We start from the raw sequence: 23,880 nt of genomic DNA on the forward strand, positions 1-23,880 counted from the left end.
TTTTCTGCACATGACTCATTAGGCTAGGGTACAGATTGGGTGGGTCAGAGTGATTTTAATGTTCAAGCCAAAGTCATAATTTGTGTAATTATGAAAGTGGTGTTTGTATAGCGCATATCTAGCCGAAAGGCAGTAGAGTGGTATACTCTCAAAGTTACTTTTCAATGAGTTATTGGGGGGTGTTTAGGTTCTGAGAGAGAATGTTTGCTTGTGGCATTTGTATGACACACTCCTGGATGGCAAGCAAACGAGCTCTGTATAATTGTCATTTTGAAAATTAATAAGTTGCATCAATACAACATATTGAGCACAAGATATGCTTTTTAGGTGGTTAATTTCAAAATGTGATATATACAAGTTGCTCCTTCTCTTTTGTTTTAGAGGTTATGTTCCAAACCATTAGTTGGAATTTCTCTTGATATCCAAGTTGCTATATATAACATTATTGTGGATACTGGTTGCTAGTGGTTACATTTGTATTCAGTTTTCTGCCATTTTCCTTCCTATAGAAAGGATTTCCTAGTGATCCACAAAATGCTGGCTGTTAACAAATGTTGTAAGTATATCTCTAATCACACTGCCAGGTGTGATAACTGAAAGATTGAGAAGTTGGCCTGATATATGATGTTTCCAATTCTGGAACCACCTTGTATCAGTCCAAACAATCCCTTATGGTGTCTGGTTGCAAGTCAACCTTATAGACAAGCTATCTTAATGGTAGCATAGACTAAGTAGCCTTAAAGGCTAAACTCAAGAGGTCGTGTTAAGCGAGCTGTTTTACCAATCGCAATCCTGTAATATCAAATGAAAGGACACCACACAAGTATATATTATAAAAATATATGTGTTTATTACTAAAATAATCCCCAGTACTCTTTATGAGCAAAGGGGCACAAGCGTTAAATCAAAAGCACAGTATAACATACAAAGTTGCACAATTATGGATGAGGGCGGGTGGCCACTCAAACCATATATTAAGAAAGTGGTATGTGATACCAATCGAACAGTGGTTAGGCCTAGGGCCTAGGGAATCGCTGAGAGCAGTCGGGACAAGCAATGCTGAAGTCGGGAAAAGCCCGCGGGATTCGTGTGCAGCGCTTAAAGCACACGCATGCACCAATGTAAAGTCGATGGTACGTAAAAGTTACACAAATAGAGTTTAAGGATACTTCCGCTGAACCTAGATGGACAAAACTTTAGACACAGACTCTAGAGGTGTGTACCAGTGTGGGGACACCGGCATTGCAATGTTACCTCACCCACAGGAAGCGGGTGCATAGGGTCGAAGTGGCGTCGGGTTTCGTCAAGCAGGTTCTTGGTGCTTGAAGCTGAAGATGCTGCAGGCGATGTGAAGGAGAAGTGTCCGGTGTGATCCAAGGGTGGATCAGAGTAGAAAAATACCTGAAAGCAGAGGGGACAGAGTCTGGGTCACTCAGCAGTGACCAGGGTGGAACCAGGACGGAACCAGGCAATGTCGGGCGCAATCAGGTGGTTGTCGAGGAGCTTCTCTCCACTTCCACGTGGGCTCTGGGGCATCTGCGACGTCCAGGAGCGGGTCACGAGCTGTCCCACGCAGGCTCTCACCGTCGGCGCTGTCGGCTTCAAGATCGGAGTCAACAACACTTGGCAAGAGCAATCCACGCAGGACTGGAAGATTGCTTCTCACTCGGACCAGGAGGGTCAGAGCGGGGGGCTCCTTTTCAGAGGAGCTGGTGCAAGTCTGGAGCAACCAGAATCGCAAGTCGGTTTTAGGTTTTCGTCGGCACAGGGGCCACAAGCCAGCTGGCAAGTGACCGGGCCAACGCGTTGAGCCAAAGAAAGCAGAAGGGCCCCACGCAGCACTCGTCGAGTGTAGAGGGGTGAGCTTCGGTGCAAGAGTGGCTCAGAGTTGGGGCTTCTCAAACCCCGGTGTACAGCTTCGAGGGTAACTCCTGGGCTGCACAGTCAGCGTCTCATGGTCTTTTCAAGATGGCGTGCCCCACGATTCCGGTCGCCTCCCGGGTCTCAGCTCTGCAGGGACTGTGGATCGGGCTGTAAGAAAGGCAGGTAAGCTTGATCTCGTCGATCTCTGTCGCTCGAGTTCCAGCGGGAACTGCAACAAAGCAGACATCTAGGTGCTGGATGGTGCCTGTTTGTACAGGGTGGTCACTCCTTGACCACAAGGGAGATTCTTCAGTCTTCTACGTTGAGTAGGATGTCGAAGGGTCCAGAGTTTTGTTTCAAATGTTTAATCAGGATAATCTGAGTGTGTTGGCACTGCTCCCATTCTTATACCAATCTAGAGGGCTGGATTACCTGCTAGGTCCCCTCCTATGGGTGGGACCCAGGAAGGGGGTGGATACACCCCTTTCCTTTGATCCAGGCAGCGCTGGGACTGGGGCTGGTCTGCCCCAGAACCGGTTTGGCCGGATTATGCAAGGGGAAGCCTTGTGCTCCCCAGGAAGTGTCTGGTTTCTTTCAAACCTCCCTGCTACAATCCTCTATCTCCTGTCTGGGGTGGTGTAACACCACCCTGCGACAGGAAAGCCTTTGTCCAGGCCACCTCTGCTGAGTCCCTTGTTCATTGCACCATCAGGATTCAAGCAAGCCGGGCCGAAGACGGCTGTAATGCCAGAAACCGGTCCCCGGAAGCTTGTTTCCTTCCCAGTATAAGAATTGGCTTGGTAGTTTGGTCTGCCCTGTTCCCATGATGCACTGGGCCAGGGACAGACTAATTTACATATAGCCAGGTTCTGAGCTGGGATGGTGCAGTGAGCTAAAAAACGGTGATGGATCAAGCCCTGATCTGTTGACTGGGTATGAGTGTTCTGTTTAATTCAGATACTCTGTCCATCACCACCCCCTTTTCTGAATCGTTTTGTCCACCATAAGCTTGGAAGGGTATACTCAGATGTGAGTCCCTTGCTCATTACACCATCAGGATTCAAGCAAGCCGGGCCGAAGACGGCTGTAATGCCAGAAACCGGTCCCCGGAAGCTTGATCCTTCCCAGTATAAGAATTGGCTTGGTAGTTCGGTCTGCCCTGTTCCCATGATGCACTGGGCCAGGGACAGACTAATTTGCATATAGCCAGGTTCTGAGCTGGGATGGTGCAGTGAGCTAAAAAACGGTGATGGATCAAGCCCTGATCTGTTGACTGGGTATAAGTGTTCTGTTTAATTCAGATACTCTGTCCATCACCACCCCCTTTTCTGAATCGTTTTGTCCACCATAAGCGTGGAAGGGTATACTCAGATGTGAGTCCCTTGCTCATTGCACCATCAGGATTCAAGCAAGCCGGGCCGAAGACGGCTGTAATGCCAGAAACCGGTCCCCGGAAGCTTGTTTCCTTCCCAGTATAAGAATTGGCTTGGTAGTTTGGTCTGCCCTGTTCCCATGATGCACTGGGCCAGGGACAGACTAATTTGCATATCGCCAGGTTCTGTGCTGGGATGGTGCAGTGAGCTAAAAACCGGTGATGGATGAAGCCCTGATCTGTTGACTGGGTATGAGTGTTCTGTTTAATTCAGATACTCTGTCCATCACCACCCCCTTTTCTGAATCGTTTTGTCCACCATAAGCGTGGAAGGGTATACTCAGATGTGAGTCCCTTGCTCATTGCACCATCAGGATTCAAGCAAGCCGGGCCGAAGACGGCTGTAATGCCAGAAACCGGTCCCCGGAAGCTTGTTTCCTTCCCAGTATAAGAATTGGCTTGGTAGTTTGGTCTGCCCTGTTCCCATGATGCACTGGGCCAGGGACAGACTAATTTGAATATAGCCAGGTTCTGAGCTGGGATGGTGCAGTGAGCTAAAAAACGGTGATGGATCAAGCCCTGATCCGTTGACTGGGTATGAGTGTTCTGTTTAATTCAGATACTCTGTCCATCACCACCCCCTTTTCTGAAGAGTTTCGGTCAGCAGCAGGAGGTCAGACTCGTGTCTGTGGCAGAAGCATCCATTTTGTGGATCTGAGGCTCTTTTAAAAATCAACCGCGTTTCAGTAAAGTAACATGTCTTCTCCCTCTAGAGGGGTGGAATGCTATCCCCGTCGACAGAACTGTCGAGGGGATAGTATTCCAAATCGTATGACACCTTACACGACATGTTTTGATAAAGCCAAACCAAAGTTGCTATATAACCACAAGGATTATAAGGCACTTAATAGTATATGGTATGGCATTATCTTGGATCAGCTTAGGGAGTGGTTCCCGACAGCTGCAGACAGGCTCAGCTCATGCCAGAGCTCCATCTCACATTAAACCACGCACTCTGCCTCCAGGATTGATAAGGCCTTCCATAGGAGTGGCTCACAGGTTTATATGTGCCCAGATATAGGTTTAGATATAGGCCTACTATATCTAAGCATGGGGTGATTACACCCACTTGCCCCAGCTGAGTGATCAGCCAGTTGTGTAAATTTAAGAACCAGCCAGGGGTGGCAAAAGCTATGCTTCAGCCCCTGGTAGGCCTTGGTGGCACCTGTGCCCTGAGCACCTATAGTGCATTGTACAGGGGCTGACAAGGAGTCCATTTCCAATTGGGTTATGTACCTATAGTACATGTCTGTGAATTTAGAGAGAGAACAGCAGGCTAGGGGTCTGATTAGCAGGCCAACAGCCTCAGTAAGTCGAAAACCAGTGAAGCAAAAAGCAAGAATTGGGGTGACCATAGGATAGCAGACCCTACTCTCCTACAAAGATCTTCTAGCTCAAGATTCTTCAAGCTTGGAGAAACAGAGGTCAGGTAATAAGAAGATTACAAAGATCTTACTTTCATTCCCTCCTTAGAACAGAAAGATGATTACACAGATTTCTCTTCATTGCCTTCCCTATATGTTTCAGCACATTGTTGAAACTCCATGCTCAACAAGATAATCAGGCAATTCAAAGGCTCTTTATCAACAGTAAGTACATTATTTGTACTAAAACCCATTTCCCTGTAAATAGGTAGAGTTCACATTTGTGGCAGAAAGTGCAGATGTCTTGCTTCTCTGTAGATTTTGGATATTTTATATTTCCCACAGAGGTTGGACATTTTAAAATTTTAATGCAGATCTCTGCCTAAAAATCATTTCAACTGAAAGCTTTCAAAAGTATCAGAAAGGGAGGGGAATGGCAAGACCAATGAGATGGGAATAATGGTAACTGTCTCCATAGCCCAGTACCCCACTAGGCTGAAGTACTTACTGGAGGAAGCAGGCTCTGTTTATACTATGCCAAAGTAAGGTATAGTTTGCACAGATCCCAGTGGAACCCCAAAGTTAGGCAGAGGTAAAAGTAGATAATACCTTACTCTCTATTTGTGGTAGTGTGGCGAGCAGCAAGTCTTTATCAGAGGGTAGTGTTAAGCATTTATTCTATGAATAACAAACAGGAACCTAGGAGGTCTAAAGGCCAAGCATCTTGCTGGCAAGAACTGGCAAATATATCTCTATGTCAGTTGGTGCTACAGTCACCATGTAACAATGTCTAAAAGATAGAAAGAAAGCGAGAGACGCATGTGTGAGAAAAAAGGAAAAAGAGTTGTGATGTCTAAGACTCAATTGGAAGACTGATCAAACCAGATCCAGTACGCATAGTTTGTGGGTAACCATCAAACAAACCAGGTGATCGGTCCTATCATTTGGCTGTCCACACTGTGACCTGGCGGGTCCTTCGATCATCTAGACCTCATGCCACACAGTCATAATAAGTACTGGATGCGGTCTACAGTGAACACTGAACCTCCAATTGTTGGTCTGATTGTGATAGTTAGTGAAAAGTAATAAGAAAACAGTGCAACATACAAAAAAAGGTGGTGAGTCTAAAATAGGGTGATGTGTCTAAACAGACACTTTAATAGAAAGCAGGCACATCTCCTAATTAAAAAATAGGAACAGCGCAAACGACAGTATGGAACCAATGACTGTCGCAGTTCGGGCCAACATGTTTCTGCCTACCGGGCAACTCGTCCCTTGGCTTTCATCAAGGCCACTGCTCTAAAATAGTTGCTACTGTTATGTGTGGTGAAAATAATCATATAATCAGTGAAAAAAGATATAAGTAGGAACAATACAACCTGTACCTACAGTTATATACACATCCTCCTTGTCAGTGGACGCTCAATGTGATCTAGGAAAACATATATATGACATTATTTTGACGCACAAATGTGCTCTCAATCTCTTATACATGTGATAAACAGTTCAAAAAAGAAAGTTTAATACATTTTGATTGCTCACCCAACATGACAGGGGACTGGACCTCACCTCACCTGGACCATGCTCAGGTATATGAGGCCCGCACTGTGGAACAGAAAAATGCGAACAGGGGAAGGCATCAAAACTCAATGCTACATGTAGAGTCTACAGATGTCTAATTTTATTCCCTGCTTAGTACGTCACATCTGTCCACCTTTAGACTCAATGGTGGAGGACCAAACAGGAATCTGGCTAGTACCCCGTAAACTAATGCAAATACTCCAGATTGACATAATTCTGACCTTGTATATTCACTCTGAGTCAGTGTAATTAATCTAAATATATATGTATAGAGTAAAACATAGATATATGAAAAACTAAGCCATTGAAATATCCATAGACTAGCAGAATTCATGTAGTTCTTGACAATAACCACTAGTACCACCGATTGGTGTATAAAACACCTCACTTTTCTAAAAGTCAACATAACTAATCTAGGTAATGAAAACGAATGCATTCCCTAAACAGTAACATGGATCATGCAGTTCTCAATGATGACCACTACTGGGAGGAGCTACGACACCAACCAAGATGGCCGCATAGTCTCCCGGCTCCGCTGACCTCCGTCCTACGCTCGCTTATCCTGTTGAATATCCTGATCTCCTGCCCCGGATTCGTATGGGTGAACTAGTCGGCACCCCGGTGGTGCGACCACGGAATTTTTCTGGGGTGAAGTAACGTCGAAAATGTTTTGAGGCCTAACCCAGACTGGAAGCCGGGGTCTCGCTTGCTGGTCTACCCGGGTCCAAAGTGAACAACAACGGACTGAGGAGTGTGGTTGGGTCCGGACCTTGGAACTTTTGAAAATTTCTCTGGACTACTTTGCAACCATCTGCTGCCTGGTGCTGTACCTGAGGTGAGGTGACGGGTGGCGCGCGGTGCTGCGTCGCGGGGGGGGCCCGGAGGCCCGGCACTAGCACCGCTGGTGCCCTGGGGCGGGGGTCCCGCCGCGCGTTGCTGCATGCTGCTGGTCCGTCCCTCACGGCTTGATTCTGCTCCGGCGTATCCTGCCCCGGAGGGGGTGCCTCTCCGTGGGGATTGTTATGCCTGCGGACGTGTGGAACTTGGCAGAACGGACTCAATGTGGCCCTTCCTTGAGGATGATAATGGCGGAACTTGCGGCGCTTCGCGCGACGATGAGGCCCAGGTCAATCGTTTGCTGTACGCAGCAGATGGGATCATAGGACCTGGAGCAAGCCCTGATTTGATGTTTGAGACCCGGCAGCCGACTTGCCTCCTGTTGGGCGCCCTAGTGGCGCGTTTGGACCCGGTGCTGGAAGCTGTGCCTGCCCCCGAAGAAATGTAACTCATCGTGTGTGCTGAGATTGGTGACTCTTACGTTCTCTGAAACATCGGTCCTACAGTTATCGGAACATTTCACTGCTTCCCCCATCCTGGACACTGTTGGCCCACACTATAATCTGTATCGGAACGAATCGCACCCCCTCCCCAATCGGTCTCCCAACATGGCGGATGTAACGATGCTTGGCTTCGGAGACGGGGAGGGACATCGTTTGTGCAAGCCGCGTGCGTTGGGATCTGCTATTCCTCTCCCGTTTGCTGGCCCAAGCTTCGGCTGCTACTGTGGGACTTTCCGGGGATGGGGCTGTACTTATCCGAGGGACTCTGCAACTTTGATAGACGGGGCCAAGGCTGAGATTGTGGGTTGAACTGTTTACGATGGATCTATTGGTAACGGGAATGCTTCATTAACAGACGGATTCCGGGGCGGGGGGTCTGTGGTTCCCCCCGGGGTAATTTTGTATGTTGGACAACTTTATTCGTGCTGGCTTAGGGGGGCCCCCTTTGTTAGGGCGGGGGGAGAGACCGGGAGCGCAGAGACTATCGCCCTTCCTTTCTTTCTCTTTTTTCTCTGTTTCTTCTATAATTCGGGTTTGTTCTTGGGCGACAGGCACACTGCTGCGGGGGGGCGTAGTCATCTGCAGGGGTGCAGGGTGGGGGGTAGGGGGAGGGGATTTTTCGTTTTTATTTTGTTTCTATGGCCTTTGTTCTCTTCTCTTATCTTTCTTTGTCTTTTTCTTTTTCTGGGTCAGTGCAGTGGGTTTCCTTTGGTATCAATCACTGCTTTTTCATCTGTGCCTCAATTTTCGTGGTGTTCTTTGGGTCTTAGGGCAGGTGACTAGCAGGCGCGAATTGACCGTAATATTCCTTCATATCCTGCCATTGATTTGACCGATTACTGTTGGCACGTTTCCTATTCTGCCTGCCATTTTTCGCTGCTGGGAAATTGTTCGGCCCCTGATCCTTCCATCCTATACTATAAAATGAAAACCTTTTATATCCTGTTTTTCTAATTGTGCTATTCAGTGACCAAGAGTACGCTAGCATGGTGATTCTGCTCCCCGAGGTGCTGCATGTGATTTAAAATTTGCTCTCTGCTAATCTAACTGCTTAGCGGCCAGCCCCGGGGGTTGTAGGCCCATACTTGTATTTGGTTGAAATGTCAATAAAGGTTTTTTAAAAAAAATGATGACCACTACTAAGTACCCAACCAACTCAATTGCTAGACTCACCTCTCCGTCGGTGCCACCAAACTTGCCTGAGGCTTGGGGGAGGCACCGAACCGGAGAAGGTGTGGGTTTAAATTCCAAAACAGCAAAGGGGACTACTTTACGTTCGTGTTTACATTATCATTGCCCACTGTTGTTGTACCTCTGTGCTAAATACTTATCTAGAGAGCCAGTATGTGGACAGAAAACGGGGCAATACTTCGTGATGAATCGCCCTATGCAGTTAAAACCCTGTGAGGTTGACCGCAATGTTTTACCAAGTGCTGAGCGCCCGTATCACTCCGCGGGACTACAGAATGACGTCATAGCGGCCATTTCTGTGGTTCCAGCGGCGCGAGCGCTCCGAATGCGATTTTCGTCCATATTCACAATCGTGATAGAGTGAGGTGGCTACTCTATCTGGGGGGTCCACATTGGGTGTTTCCTACTGTACTAAAGCATCCCGCCCAACAGATAAAGATAATACTAATGGAAGAGAAGAAGTGGGAATGAAATAACTACCAAATGACAGCGAATCGGCCATTTTAGTAGTTCCGGTAATGTGTAGTACAGTTCTATAGAACTCTGTAACCAACAAGCAGTATAAAGTGTAGAAACCTAGATAAGATCTAGGGCCACTAGTGCACAGATCGAATCCTGGTATAAATTTTATTGAAATGTGTCGTACTGGTCAGAAAAAAGAACTATATTGTCTTGATCAGGTCATGGATAGAGGAAAGACAAATGGAGCAAAGTCTATTGCTGAATAAAACCAAATGCCAAGTCCGTAAACATAGGACTCTGAACTCAGTCTCGTGGTGGGCCCATCTCAATAGTATCTCCCTGTGTGTTAGAAGGAAACTACAAAGTATACCATGGTATCTAATCATTGAGTCCCTTTGTGTCAGCGGAGAGTTTGAAGACCCATCTTTGCTCTCTCATGAACAAGTATTTGGAGACATTCTTCACATGTGAGGCTATGAAGGGTTTCTCCAGGACCGTCCATACAAAGTCTGATTCCCCATGTTGTTTCTCAAGAAAGTGTCTTGTGAGTTGTGTCATGGATTTTTTACAGCGGAACGAGCTCTTATGCTCAAGCATGCGAACTCGAACCTTACGGGTAGTCATTCCTACATATTGACAGGAACAAGGGCAGGTCAATAGATAAACAAGATTCTCGCTATTGCAATTGGTAAGGCGATTTTGTGACCAAGGCCTGTCAGTGCCTATATCTACTTGTGTGGCATACTTGTATAGCGCGACCTGTCACCACCAAGGGCATCCTGGCGCTTTGACCCATAATTCAGCGAAAACAGTAGCTCAGTAGAGTGTTTTGTCAGTGGACATACAGAGCAGTTACCACAGGGATGGTGGCCAACTGCAGGTGGTAAATCCCATTAAGTGCCCAGAGTTCTTTTAGGCATCTCTTTCGGCGCGTGTGGATTAGGCGATCCCTAATGCTGTTAGATCTTTTAAAGGCAAATAGGGGTAATGCAATCTTATCATTGCCAAGGTTGAGGATACGCCAACTTCCTAATGATTTTCTGTAAGCTGTTACTTTTGGTGTTAAAAGTACTCACAAGTGTAAGTCTGTCAGTAGAAGTTTTGGGAACTGGTGGTTCTAAGAGCGCCTCCCGATTGTTGTTGTGCGCTCGTTTTAGAGACCGTTTGATGAGTGGTCTCGGATAATGTCTATCCAACAGTTGTGAAGACAAGTTCCTGGCATGAGTCTTAAAATCCTCCAATCTAGAACAATTCCTCCGAACACGGAGGAACTGGCCGTATGGTAAATTATCCCTAAGGGATTTAGGATGGTGGCTCTCGTATAAGAGTAACGAGTTTCTTGCCATCTGCTTCCTGTACAACTCGCTCTGCAAGCCTGCAGATGTCGCATAAATAGAGAGATCTAAAAAGGCCATCTCTCTTTGTGAGCCTCAAAAGTGAATCTGAGGAATTGATTCCTGCTATTCAACCACAGGTGAAATTCACTCACCGATTCCAAACTCCCTCTCCACACTACCAACACCTCATGGATGTAGCGTTTCCACCATACTATCGATGATATGAATGGGTTGGTAGGTGTAAGTACATGCTGTTGTTCGAAATGGTGCATGTATAAATTCGCCAGACTCGGCGCGAAAATGCTGCCCATACTTGTTCCAGAGGTCTGAAGATATATGGTGTCCTCGAAACGGAAGTAATTCTCTTTCATGGCCAGAGCCGTAATGAAAGTGATGGGGGTAATGGTGTCACCAATGATAGGACCGATCACCTGGTTCGTTTGATGGTTTCCCACAAACTATGCGTACTGGATCTGGTTTGATCAGTCTTCCAATTGAGTCTTAGACATCACAACTCTTTTTCCTTGTTTCTCACACATGTCTCTCGCGTTCTTTCTATCTTTTAGACATTGTTACATGGTGACTGTAGCACCAACTGACATAGAGATATATTTGCCAGTTCTTGCCAGCAAGATGCTTGGCCTTTAGACCTCTTAGGTTCCTGTTTGTTATTCATATGATGTTGCTGGGGAAATGAACCAGTAGTAGGTCTTTAAACTGTTCCCTTTGACCCTAGTCTCCCTGTTTGTTTTTTGAGCATTTATTCTACACAAGAAATTATGTCACACACTCAGACTGAACTCAGACCACTTTGTTTGTATAGAAATATTATTTAGTTGTATTTTATTTTCTAGAGCCAGGCCTGGTACAGGTAAGTATAATAACACTTTGCAATAATAATGCAGTTAAATTCAGGTTGAGTGTAGTTGAATGCAATTGGATTGGTACAGGTAAGGCATTTGTTTGAAAAACAGTTTGAATTACTTTTATGTTTACTTTTCAGATCACTTTTTAAGTTACTTTCTCTACTCAGTGTGATATGCTTAGATATCACACTAGGAAATTTCCTAGAGGAAAGGTAAGTAAATCAGTTTTTGTACATAGCAGTTTTTTCAAGTTTCATACAAACAGGTTATCGACTTAACAGTAAATACATAGGTTTGAGAGTTGGTTTTCTGGGGTTAGTACCAAGATTCCCCCAGGGTCAAGGATGCACCCTCAAAGCATCCTCAGCAGGACTAGGGTGGCCAGATGCACAGTGCTGAGGCCCAATGTTATCCAATGGGGAATAGGGGCCTCTGGTTGGCGGCTGCTCACCAACAGGCCACAAGGTTGTGGGAGCAAAACTCCAGGACCTAGGCTCAGGGCAAAGGGGGATTCGATTTAGCATACAAGGTGCACCCACAGCGGCGCAGGTGCGGACTGGTGCAGGTGCTCTTTTGGCGTCGGGTGCTCTGTTGTTTTCAATGGGGATTCTCCACTTGCAGATCTTCTGGAGGCAACCGGTAAGTTGGGATGCCCGGACACCGTCGGTTGGGCCACCCAAGGCCGAGGTACATCGGGTGCAGGGGTGTCGTTGGGCGGCGGGTTTTTCTTACCGGCTCTGGTCTCTGGGGGGGGGGGGGGGTAGGGGGGGGTCCTCCAGAAAGGGGAAGCAGGCGTTGGTTGGATACTTTAGGTAGGTCAGGATCGCCGGGGAGACCTCCTCGTGGTGTTTGGCCCCTCTAACTCAGGCTGGGGGTATCGGGTGCAGAGTGGTGCAGACTTGCGGATTTGGCTGGAACCAGAGTCTGTGGGTGAGCAAATCCGGTGCTCATGGGAGATAAAAGCTGGTTTGGGAAGGCAGGGCAGGGCATTTCTTCTGGGTTCTTGGGGGCTGCTGGCTGCAGGACACACCGGGATTTCGCTATAGCAGGTTGAGGTTGGGAAAGGCCGGTAGGGCTGGGGCCAAGTCAGTTGGTGCCTTCCTCCTCTTCTTCAGCACAGCTCTTCGATCCTTCTTCTTCTGGTTTCCTCTTGTCTGAGGAGGCAAGGTTCAGGGTTGTCCCTAAATACTACATTTAGGTGTGTAACAAGTAGGTACAGGTCAGAACCAGTTGGTCCCTTCCTTGGGGTGGGTACACCCCCTATTATGCCACTCTCCAGTGGCAGGGGGGGGCATAAGCCTCACTCTGGTTGGCTGGATCCCCCATCTTCAAGATGGCGGGGACTGAGAGTTGTGCTTCATTTCGCCTCCCCCACCTGATGGGTGGGGTTGGCAAACGTGGGCACAACTCTCCTCCTAACTTGGTTTTCCCACCAATTCTCCCGGCCAAAGTGGGAGGTCAGAACCAGTGGGAGCCAGTTGCTAGGAGCAGCAATTGGATGGGGTAGCTCACAAAGGCAGCAGGCCTTTGAAGCTTCCCCTTTGTGCACTGAGAGTATCCGGGGGGAGGAGGCTTGGCACCTCGTCCGTCCCAGGATGTGCTTTGTTTCTGGACCTCGAGAGCGGCAAGCTCTCTACCCAGGGGTCCAGAAACATGTCTAGTGATGGCAGCTGGCGAGCAGCAACTCAGCCGGGACACTAGAGTTATAGTATTATTTTCATAGCAATGCAAAAGAAAATCAGTTAGAACAACATGTAAACAACGCTCAGAGTTTGGCTCAGAGAATATTTTCCTTCACTGGGTACTTATTAAATTAATTGAAATTTTAGCTCTAGATCCCTAGTTTTATCTTTCCTAGTAATTTAAACCGTCATCTTATATGCACACCTGTTTTATCATGAGATGAGAGAATCGGCTACAAAAATCTGTCTTCATGCCTTGCAGCTCTTTTGGTAAGAAATGGCTGTTTGTGTGGCACCCAACATGGACTGCATCTACTTCTTGTACCCTCCCACAACACTGCCTAAGGAGTGCAACATTTGCAGAAGGTTTTCAGTTTTGGTAGTATAATCAGAGCTCTCTGGTAGGCAGGATAAAAGTTGAGTATTGAATTTGGCCATCTGATTGTTCCTGGCTTCCTTTTTTTTTTTAGGTCTCGCCTGTCGATGCGCATGCGCATCGAGCTTGCGAGACTATGGGGGCTTAAACACTCTTTAACCAACTTGCAAGGAATCGTGGCGATTCCTTGCAGTGCCCGTGAAATTTAAGCTCAATGCGCATGGGCATCGAGCTTAAAAGCGCGTGCACATGCCCCCAGCCGCCTGCCTTGCCCACTCTCTCTCTCACAGCCTCCCCCAGCTCCGCCCCCTCACTTCTTGGTTGCATGGCCGCTAGGCCGTGCCTCCCCTACTCTCCTCCCACCTCCTCCTCCTACTCTCCTCCCCCCTCCTACTCTCCTCCCCTGCCTGCCGTGTCGCACCTCTCCCCGCTCCGCCCCCTCCCCTGCAGAACAGTCCAGAGACACCAACTCTCTTCCTCCTTCCATTCTGTTTTGTTACTTCTTTATCGGGTTCCCTCCTATTTCTTGATCTTCTCTCCTCATACCCCTGTCTAACATTTTTCTAACCTCTATTTCCTCATTCCGTCCAGGTCCATCATGTACTCATCATGCCTCCTTCAACACGTTAATCATCGCTTCGCCACTTTCTATGATGTTAATTAGTTTATTCTATCCTAAATATTAATTACGTAATCCTTCCCTGTTTACCCGCTCCACCCCCTTTCTCCCTCCGTTTCCCCTCTGTTGCCTTATACCACTTTCTTCCCCCTTCCATCCTGTACCAGGGTGCGCCTCACCTCTCAGTGGCGGCCGCTCGAAGGTCTATCACTCTGTTGTCCCGGCTTACTTCCCCAGGCTGCCCCTGTTCTGGTGCTCTGCTTTCGCTCTGCGCCCGGAATTCTGTCCCGGAAGTTCCTCTGCAGTGCGCGCAACCGGTCCGACAGGAAACAGCAGCACAGTCATTTAAGTTCCGGTCTTTGAACAAAGGTTCCGTCCTGCGATAGAGTAACCTTCTTACGTTACCCCTCGATTCCAACATCGATAACCCTCGATTCCGTTGTGCTTAATTTTATTAATTCTATACGCCTCGGTGCTAATGGGGTTCACCACACCCGCAAAATGGGCATAAAAGGATCGTTAGCCTGCCCCCACTTCCCCCGAGTGCTGACATTAGACAGCCCTCAAGGTTTCTAGCTCCATGCCTCTGAACCTAGTCCTGGCTACGTTTTACATAGCATTCTGGGATTTATAGTCTCGTATACGCCAATGTAAAAATAAGGAGTACACATCCTACCCCGTACGAAACAAAAACCTAACCTGGCCTGCGTAAAATATTCAACCATGCCTTTCGGCTGTTATCACGCTATAGAAATGCAATTACATACACAATTATACATACTAGGTATTGAAAATTCAGGAGCTTCGACATTAGGACATTAGTGCGGGAGTTTCTGCACATCTCCGTTTCAAATCTGTCGTAAATAGATTTCCAGATCTTTCAGGTTTTCATGATCCACGGTTGAATTGCCCATCATATTCAAGGAATTCTTTTGTATTATTCTGGGGCAATTAATTTAAGTTAATATACATTTGTATTGTTCTTTTTTGCCCCAGTTACTTACTGTGAGAAGCTGGCTTGGTATATTTATTTATTTGTAAGTTTTTTATAGCACTAAGCTAGACCCGAGGGCATCAGAGCGCTTTACATGAATGAGAGAAGAAGACAACCGAATCAAGTCGCTTACCATATGATGCGAGATATATAGGATTTTAGAACACACATACAAATATAAAATATACAAATTTGCCAAAAGTGGGCAATAAGAACAATGTGTGTCCCCGTCACCATCCCTTCCTCTTGCCTTGCCATGTCACACTACTTTAGGCCACACACACACTGCGCCCTCTCACTACTTTAGGCCACACACACACTGCACCCTCACACTACTTTAGGCCACACACACACTGCGCCCTCTCACTACTTTAGCCCACACACACTGCACCCTCACACTACTTTAGGCCACACACACACTGCGCCCTCTCACTACTTTAGCCCACACACACTGCACCCTCACACTACTTTAGGCCACACACACTGCGCTCTCACACACTGCGCCCACACCCTGCACCCTCACACATACTACACCCTCACACACACTGCACCCTCACACACTCCACATAATTATATGCTACATAATTACAATGCACTTAATGCAACATACACTCCAAACAATACCACTCAGAGCCACATAATTACATGCCACACAATTACACTCTACTGAATACAACATACACTCCACACAATACCACGCAGTGCCACATAATTAAATGCTACATAATTACACTGCGCTCAACGCAACATACACTCCGAATACCAGTCAGTGGCACATAATTACACACCACATAATTACACTCTACTAAATGCAACACACACTCCACACAATACCACATAAATATATGCTACATAATTACAATGCAACATATACTCCAAACAATAACACTCAGTGCCACATAGTTAGACGCCCCACAATTACACTCTACTGAATACAACATACACTCCTCATAATACCACTTAGTGCCACATAATTAAATGCTACATAATTACACTGCGCTCAACGCAAAATACCCTCCAAATAGCACTCTGTGCCACATAATTACACGCTACATAATTACACTGCACTCAATGCAACATACACTACAACACCCACTACAACACCCACTCAGTGCAACAACATTTTATGCTACGTATTTACATTGCGCTCAACACAACATACACTCAAAATACCACTCACTACCACATAGTTACACACCACATAATTACACTGCACTCAATGCAACATACACTCCAAATATCAGTCAGTGTCACATAATTACATGCCACATAATTACACTACACTCAATGCAACATACACTCCAAATACCACTCTGTGCCACATATTTATATGCTACATATTTACACTGCGATCAACGCAACATACACTCCTAATACCACTCAGTGCCTCATAACTACACACCACATAATTACACTATCTATCTATCACCCTCACTCTATCTATTGCCCTCACTCTATCTACCGCCCTCACTATACCACTCTACCACCCTCACTCTACCTCCCTCACTCTACCACCCTCACTCTACCCAGTTCTCAGAAAAAATGCAATGCATCAATGTTTAAAGCTTTATTACAAAAGTACAAAAAAAATATTACACTTTTTTTTAAATGTAGTGCCATTATACATTACAAAAAATTATTATGTAATTAATAATTACATATAAAATGTATAAGCCATTAAGATTTGTCATATCAATACATGTAAGACAGGGGAATACTAAACATCTAGCTTTAATAATGCTATAGGTGTCACATTTGCAAATTCAATAAATATTGGCATTTACAATAACAAAATTAATGCATTTGCTATTATAAAAACATAAACATAACTTAAAAAATTATTACATTTACAAGACCAATAGCTCCAACTTTTCTAATGCGAGACCTATTGCATTTCCAATGCTTGTTTTACTTTGTGAGGAAGCTCTGCAGAACCCACTAAAAGAAAACAAGAAAGGATATCCCATTGTTGTTCACTTCAATGCTATATCTACGTCTACATGAAAGAATAAGGCTGAAAATGTTCGGAAGATGAGGAGCTGGACTGTCCTGTGAGAAGTGGAGTTGGCTTGACCAAAAAGCAGCTCTGAGGACTTAAAACAGGTGTGAAAGACAGAGCCTGCCCATGAAGCAATTAGCATTAGCATCCCAGTTGGACAGCTACAAACAGAGTCACTTAGATGTTGAAGAAAAAGTTGCCCAAATAAGATTTTGGATTTACAAGATAATCTAAAATCTGGTACTATATACATCATTTTTCCATAAAGGTAACCCATTTACTCTACAGCAACCACTCTCTCAAACGCATTACATTGCTGACTTTCTCTCATTTAAGGTAAGTAACTTTTTATTTTCTTACATGCTCTCTTGGTTTCCTGTTTATTCAGGTATTTCTGGCTTTTTTTTGTCAGTGGGCACCGAGGCACCTCATTCAAATAAACTCTGCTGTGTAGCAAAATGTGGATGATTTACTGACCATGTCTGCCTAAAATGCAAATATAGTTTTAATCTCTGAAATGGTAAAAATACAAATATTTTGCCTCTTCTGTAAATGCATTTCATATATTACTAATACACTTGTATTCTTTACCCCAAACCAGGCTAATGCAGCAGTCTGTGGAATCAGTTTGGAACATGGCTTTCGAATTCATTCTTGATAATGTTCAAGTGGTTTTACAGCAGGCTTATGGAAGCACACTGAAAGTTTAAACCTGAACTTGTGGAGGCCCTGGAGCTTCAAGAACTGTGCTAGAATTGGTTGTAATATATGTGCAAATTGCATGATAATAACGGTACTAATTTCTGCGATAACTTTTCAGTTTTTAAACAAAAAACAGTGTTTTGTACATTTTTCTTTTTTAAAATGTGCCAAAATATATCAGTATTGCATGTAAATACTATTATTAAAATTATTTTATTGTAGTATAGCTTCAATTTACAACATGTTTATAAAATTTATGGATTTTTACAGTGAAGTGTTTATAATTGTTTATTAAAAAACTGTATATATATTTTATCTTGGTCCTTGTAAATTTTTGCTGAGATCAAAAAATTGCCGGCAATGTCTCTGTATAAAGTGAAAAAAACACTGTTTCCATTGTAAAACCGAATTTGTTTGGTGTTTATATCCACCGTTTTTATTAGGAAGCTGTATAAGTTTAGAATACGTCCATTTGAGAATGTACATATTGTCGGGGTATACAACGGATCCGAATTTTTTACTTTGACTAGACGGATACAATATGTACATCCCCATCCAGACATTTGCTCGTAAATGCAGCTGGCTCCATTCTTGATTCTTGAAGCACGAGGATGGTTTATCATTAGAATATTAACAAATAATGTACCAAAGTTGTATGTGGTTAGATCAGATGTGATGTGCATCCTAACTATCTTCCTGCTATGCAGATCTTCACCAAAGCTCCTAATGTATTGCATTTTTTACTGACCTGGCAGACTGAAGTGTTTTACACTTTTGTCATCCATGCAGCTATTTGTGAGTTTTTTTATGTTTCCTACTTTCAACAAAATGCATGTATGCTTTTATTATTTGTAATTTCAGAACATTGTACAGCCGATAAAACCTCTGGCTACATAGACATTAGAACATTAGTAGTTTCGTTTGAGGCTCTGCGATCCAGCCCATTGTGGTCTCAAAAAGTGAAACAAATGCAAGTAGAAATATGTTTGCAAACTGAAGTAAAATCAGCAAGATGACAATGGAGACCTTAGCATAAACTCAGGCAATGTTCTTGTTCCATTCTAGGAGAGTAAGAGAGAGAGATAGGCAAAGTCCATAGTGAATAGAATTGTAGTGCCTGCTGGCACTATTGCTGTATGAGTTCAAAGCCTACAAGGTGCTTCAGTTTTTAGGGGTGCTCACTGTCTGCTTATGGTAGACGTATGATAATCATTTGGTGCCCAATCCAAGCGCAGTGCTGGAGTTATAAGGGGTACCCCCAGATCATTTGGAGTTCAGCTGAAGGGCTGCAGCCTCTACAGAATGTGGGTGTTGGTGAGGGGTTTGACACTAGAGATACATAGAAACACTGTGGGTGGTAGCTCTTGATGCTGCTGGACATGTACAGTAGTATGGTACACTGCTATTTGAGTTTAATGTTCTACCAACTCAATGTGGCTTCATCATGCAAGATGGGTTTGATGAGCATTTTGAATTGGGAGCCAATTTACGCATTGTGCATTCACTCACATGTCCCCACTGGAAACCGTGAAAGTTCTTGAACTGATTCTCCTCTCTGACCTTCATGTTTGCGTCCATTTTGGATTAGTAGTGAAGAATGCAGAAATGTCTTATGCGCTTGAGCGGCTCCTCAATTAGAGCTGAGGAGCATCGCCGCACCAACTTAAATGACCTCAGAGATTAAAAGTAAAATGGTCATAAAGTTAATTTATTAACATTTTATTTTTCATCAACCCATCTTGAACCGAGTGTCAGGACGGGGCGGGCCTTGCTGAGTGACGGCAGCAGCAGGGATGAGTGGTGGGCTGCCTGGGCACTAGTTTAAAGTGCGCATGTCTCTTTGCCGGCTCTCTTGCGACAGCCAGCCAATTTAGCGGTCTTAGACATCCGGGTTGAGAGCACGCACAGGCATCCAGTGCGCTGGGTACCGTTGAGATTCTGCTCACTCCAATCTTGAAGCGTCTCTCATACTGGTTAACCGCATGAGAGCAGCGCCAGGATTGGTTAATGCTGGTGGACGAGAGCGAGGAGGATGTGTTGTCTGCTGCATTGAGGTACGTTTTGAAAATGTTATCATATACTGCTCGTGATTGCACCCATCCACCACCCATTTGCCTGCTTCGCCACTCTTGGGGGTTGCCAGCCACTACTGCTAATGCGTTTGCCCACAAATGGTTCAAGTTATCAGTTATTTCAGATTGGGGATGAAGAGGTGACAACATGAGTTATCTAAAAAATATTGGTGCTGCTGGCAATGGACTGCAGCAGTATTGGCTTTTTCACAATGGCATCTTGGATAGCCTCCAGCTGTTTCTGATTGACTTTGCTGCTTAAGCTTCAGAGGTGGACTCCTTTGCCTTTTGATGCGGTCACCTTCCAATGCGTAATAGGTCATAAAGCAGTAAAATGTCTCACTCTCAAGAAAAAGAATGGCTATCCTGTGGGTTGAACCGAAATGTGACAAACTCTGGCAAGAAAGTAATTTGCTGAAGAGAGCTAAATGATAGGCCCATCCAAATATGTGCTAACTGTAGCCTGATCCAGCAAGTTAACAAAGCAATGGCTGAAGAGTACTCAAGCAAAGTCTCTTTTCATGATGGTGATATTATAAAGGTTTACTGTTTTTTTGAGTTATTACAAGAAACTGGCAGACAGATAAGTGGTCTCTTGGCCAAATCAAAAAAGTGAATATTTCAGCAAGATGTAACCACCAACCATTCAACATACACGTTGCAGAAAGCTGACTCTTTATATGATCTATCAAAATTAGCTATATCCTGTAAAGAGTCCAGGGGTTCCCTTATAAGTGGACAGGGGCTTGCTATGGCATTCACAAGGTGCTCTGATTGGGGATAGTATGGTTGAGCAGCCTTAGGCTTATCACGAAGAGTGTAGGACATTACAAATACACTCAATTTCAATAAATGAGACACACAACTCAATAAGGAGATCCACACCAATTTAGAAAAATAACACGTATCTTTATATATGTTTAGGCACCAGAAGCTAATCGTTCAGGTAAGTACGTTTTTAAATAGAATTTTGCGCTTTTATTTTTACCTCTGCAATGTTAACCTATGTGAGAAAAATCATATGCTGTTTACCAGTTCTTGCCAGCCATTTACGGGACAGTGTCTTGGGTCAAAGGTGAGTACAGGGCAAGGTCCAAGGCAGCAACAACAGGTCACCTCCAGCCGCACCAGGTCTGCCGAGTGCAGTGGTGCTAACTGCAGCGGGTGCCCAATTCAAACCAATGGTGATCGGTCTATTCACAAAGAGGGTGCGGGGGAGACTGAGAGGTCAGTCCAGTGAAACCCATGACTGGCTTGGTTCTTGTGATGTTGGGGTATGTGGGGACACCTCTGGTCCTATTCTCCTCTGGGCTGGGCATCTGGGTGCAGAGGGTCTTTGAGGTGTCGGATTTCTCTGTCTTGTGACACTCACGGTTGAAGGGGCCTGCACTCTGAGGCTGCAGACGATGTCAGGGAGTTCACAAGGGGGCACTCGACAGTAGACTCAGTACCTGGAGGGCTTGGGGACAATGCTGACACCATTGTCCCACTTTGACATGAGCTGGAGGACTCTGGTGCAGTGGTGCTTGGCGGCGTCGGGTTTTAGAGGTTCCAGAGTCCTCACGGTTCTTCTTTTGCTGTCTGCAAGACGCAGGGGACAGTTCTGCTGTCTCTCAGGAAATCTGAGTTCCTGGAAGAAATGCTGGCAGGTCTCACGGGCTTTAGGATCTCAGCAGCTGCAGGACAAGTCATCTTTTGAATCGGAGTGGGGAATTCATATCGCCTGACGCCCGAGACATGTTGATTTCTGTCAGGGGCAAGAAGATTTAATGTCTATTTTGTCCCACGGACAACTAGACATTAAATCAAAGTAAACTGGGATGGCCCCATACTCGGTCCCGACCCACAGCTATCTGCTCGGTGTCTGGCCGGTAGTGTTCCATCAGATGCAACCTCTCTCTGCAATTGTTTTTTTTAGCTTCTGTATGCAGGCATAGCTTTTGCGTATTAAGAGTGCACAGAAGAGCAATGGTTTGCCTATGACTGCTCACAAGTCTCTCACTTGATTTACTAAAGCCATAGTTAGTATGCGTGATAGCATGGGATGCCGAATACAGAATGCCCAATTTATTTTCCTTCTAGGCAAGTATTTTAAAAAACACGCTTTTGTGTTCTCCTAGCAGATAATGTCGGTGAAGCTAGTGCCCTTTTGCTCTGCAAGTTTATGAAGTAGGGGAAAGAGGCGGTAGAAAGAGAACGAAACCGGGATGAGCAAGGAGCGGGATCTTTGAGAGTGTACTATCTGCCAGTATGCATGTATTTTTTTTAACTAATTCAGGCACGAACCACCCCCCAAATGGCCCCTCCCCCCGCACTCCCCTACCCCGTCGTGTGTGTCAGCCCGGGCTGAGACAGCTTTCCGGGCACACAGTCTTTGATCTTGAATGGCTGACATAATATCGACAGACAGAATATCGAAATACAAAAATATCGGATCAAAAATATCGACATCAAAAATATCGGAATCCTATCTTCATAAAGGTAAGTACAAAAATATCGAAAAAAAAATGTAGTACAAAAATATCGGAATCAAAAATATCGTTTTTTTAAATGTATTAATAATAATGTAAAAATAATGTTAAATACATATAATTTTACAAATATTAAATAAAAATATTAAAACAAAATTAAAACTAATACATATACATTTAAAATAAATAAAACACTTAATAATTTAATGTAATGTTTTTTTTAAATGTTATTTATTTGATTTAATGTAATATTTTTTTGTTTTTACCCTGTACGCCTGTACCCCAAAAACCCAAAACTGACCCTGAACCCTAAAAATATCCCTGTACCCCAAAAACCCAAAACTGATCCTGAACCCTAAAAATACCCCTTTACCCAAAAACTGAAAACTGACCCTGAACCCTAAAAATACCCCTTTACCCAAAAACTGAAAACTGACCCTGAACCCTAAAAATACCCCTTTACCCATGAACTGAAAACTGACCCTTATCCCTAAAAATACCCCTTTACCCAAAAACTGAAAACTGACCCTGAACCCTAAAAATACCCCTTTACCCAAAAACTGAAAACTGACCCTGAACCCTAAAAATACCCCTTTACCCATGAACTGAAAACTGACCCTGAACCCTAAAAATACCCCTTTACCCAAAAACTGAAAACTGACCCTGAACCCTAAAAATACCCCTTTACCCAAAAACTGAAAACTGACCCTGAACCCTAAAAATACCCCTTTACCCATGAACTGAAAACTGACCCTGAACCCTAAAAATACCCCTTTACCCAAAAACTGAAAACTGACCCTGAACCCTAAAAATACTCCTTTACCCAAAATTAATTAATATTATTTAATTACCAATTAATTATTAATTAACAATAACAATAAAGTAAATATATTAGCACATTAGCTGTAATTAATTTAATGTAATAATTAATATTATTTTTCCGAATTAATTAATTAAGAATAACAAAAAATTATATATATAAAAAATTACTATACTTAATGTAATTAAATAATTAATATTAAATAATTACCAACTAATTAATAATTAAAAATATGTACAAAATTATATTAATTAATTAACTAATTAATATAAATTAATTACCAATTAATTAAAATATGTACAAACATATATTAATTAATTAATTATTATTAAATTACTTCCCACCCTATTCCCCTATAAACCCATAACCCGCTACAGAACATATTTATCAATTAATTAATTAATTAAAATTAATTAAAAATTATTTCTCAATTAATTAATTAATAATTCCTACTAATTAATAATTAATTTAACATAATTAAATTACTTCCCACCCTATTCCCCTATAAACCCACAACCCGCTACGGTAGTAAAAGACAATATTTAATTAAATTACATTAAAAATATATAATAAAACATAATAAATACAATATAATTTACACTAAATTTATTTAAAAATTGATATTAGTAACATCAAAGTTATTTATTTCGATATTATTGACATCGATATTTAAAACTTCGATATTACTGATATCATACTAATATCGATA

The 23,880-nt window shown here is 44.0% G+C and overlaps 1 protein-coding gene across 1 annotated transcript in view; it reads left to right on the forward strand.

The window, feature by feature from the left end:
* REV1 (REV1 DNA directed polymerase) overlaps positions 1-18,121 on the forward strand; it is a 475,128-nt gene extending 457,007 nt beyond the window's left edge. The window contains exon 23 of the mRNA XM_086934725.1: positions 17,708-18,121. Within this exon, the coding sequence (XP_086790851.1) occupies positions 17,708-17,816 (109 nt within the window). The 3' untranslated portion in view covers positions 17,817-18,121. The remainder of the gene's footprint in view (positions 1-17,707) is intronic.
* Positions 18,122-23,880: the final 5,759 nt, after the last annotated feature.

Source organism: Lissotriton vulgaris, chromosome 8 (assembly GCF_964263255.1).
Source record: "Lissotriton vulgaris chromosome 8, aLisVul1.2, whole genome shotgun sequence".
NCBI lineage: Eukaryota > Metazoa > Chordata > Amphibia > Caudata > Salamandridae > Lissotriton > Lissotriton vulgaris.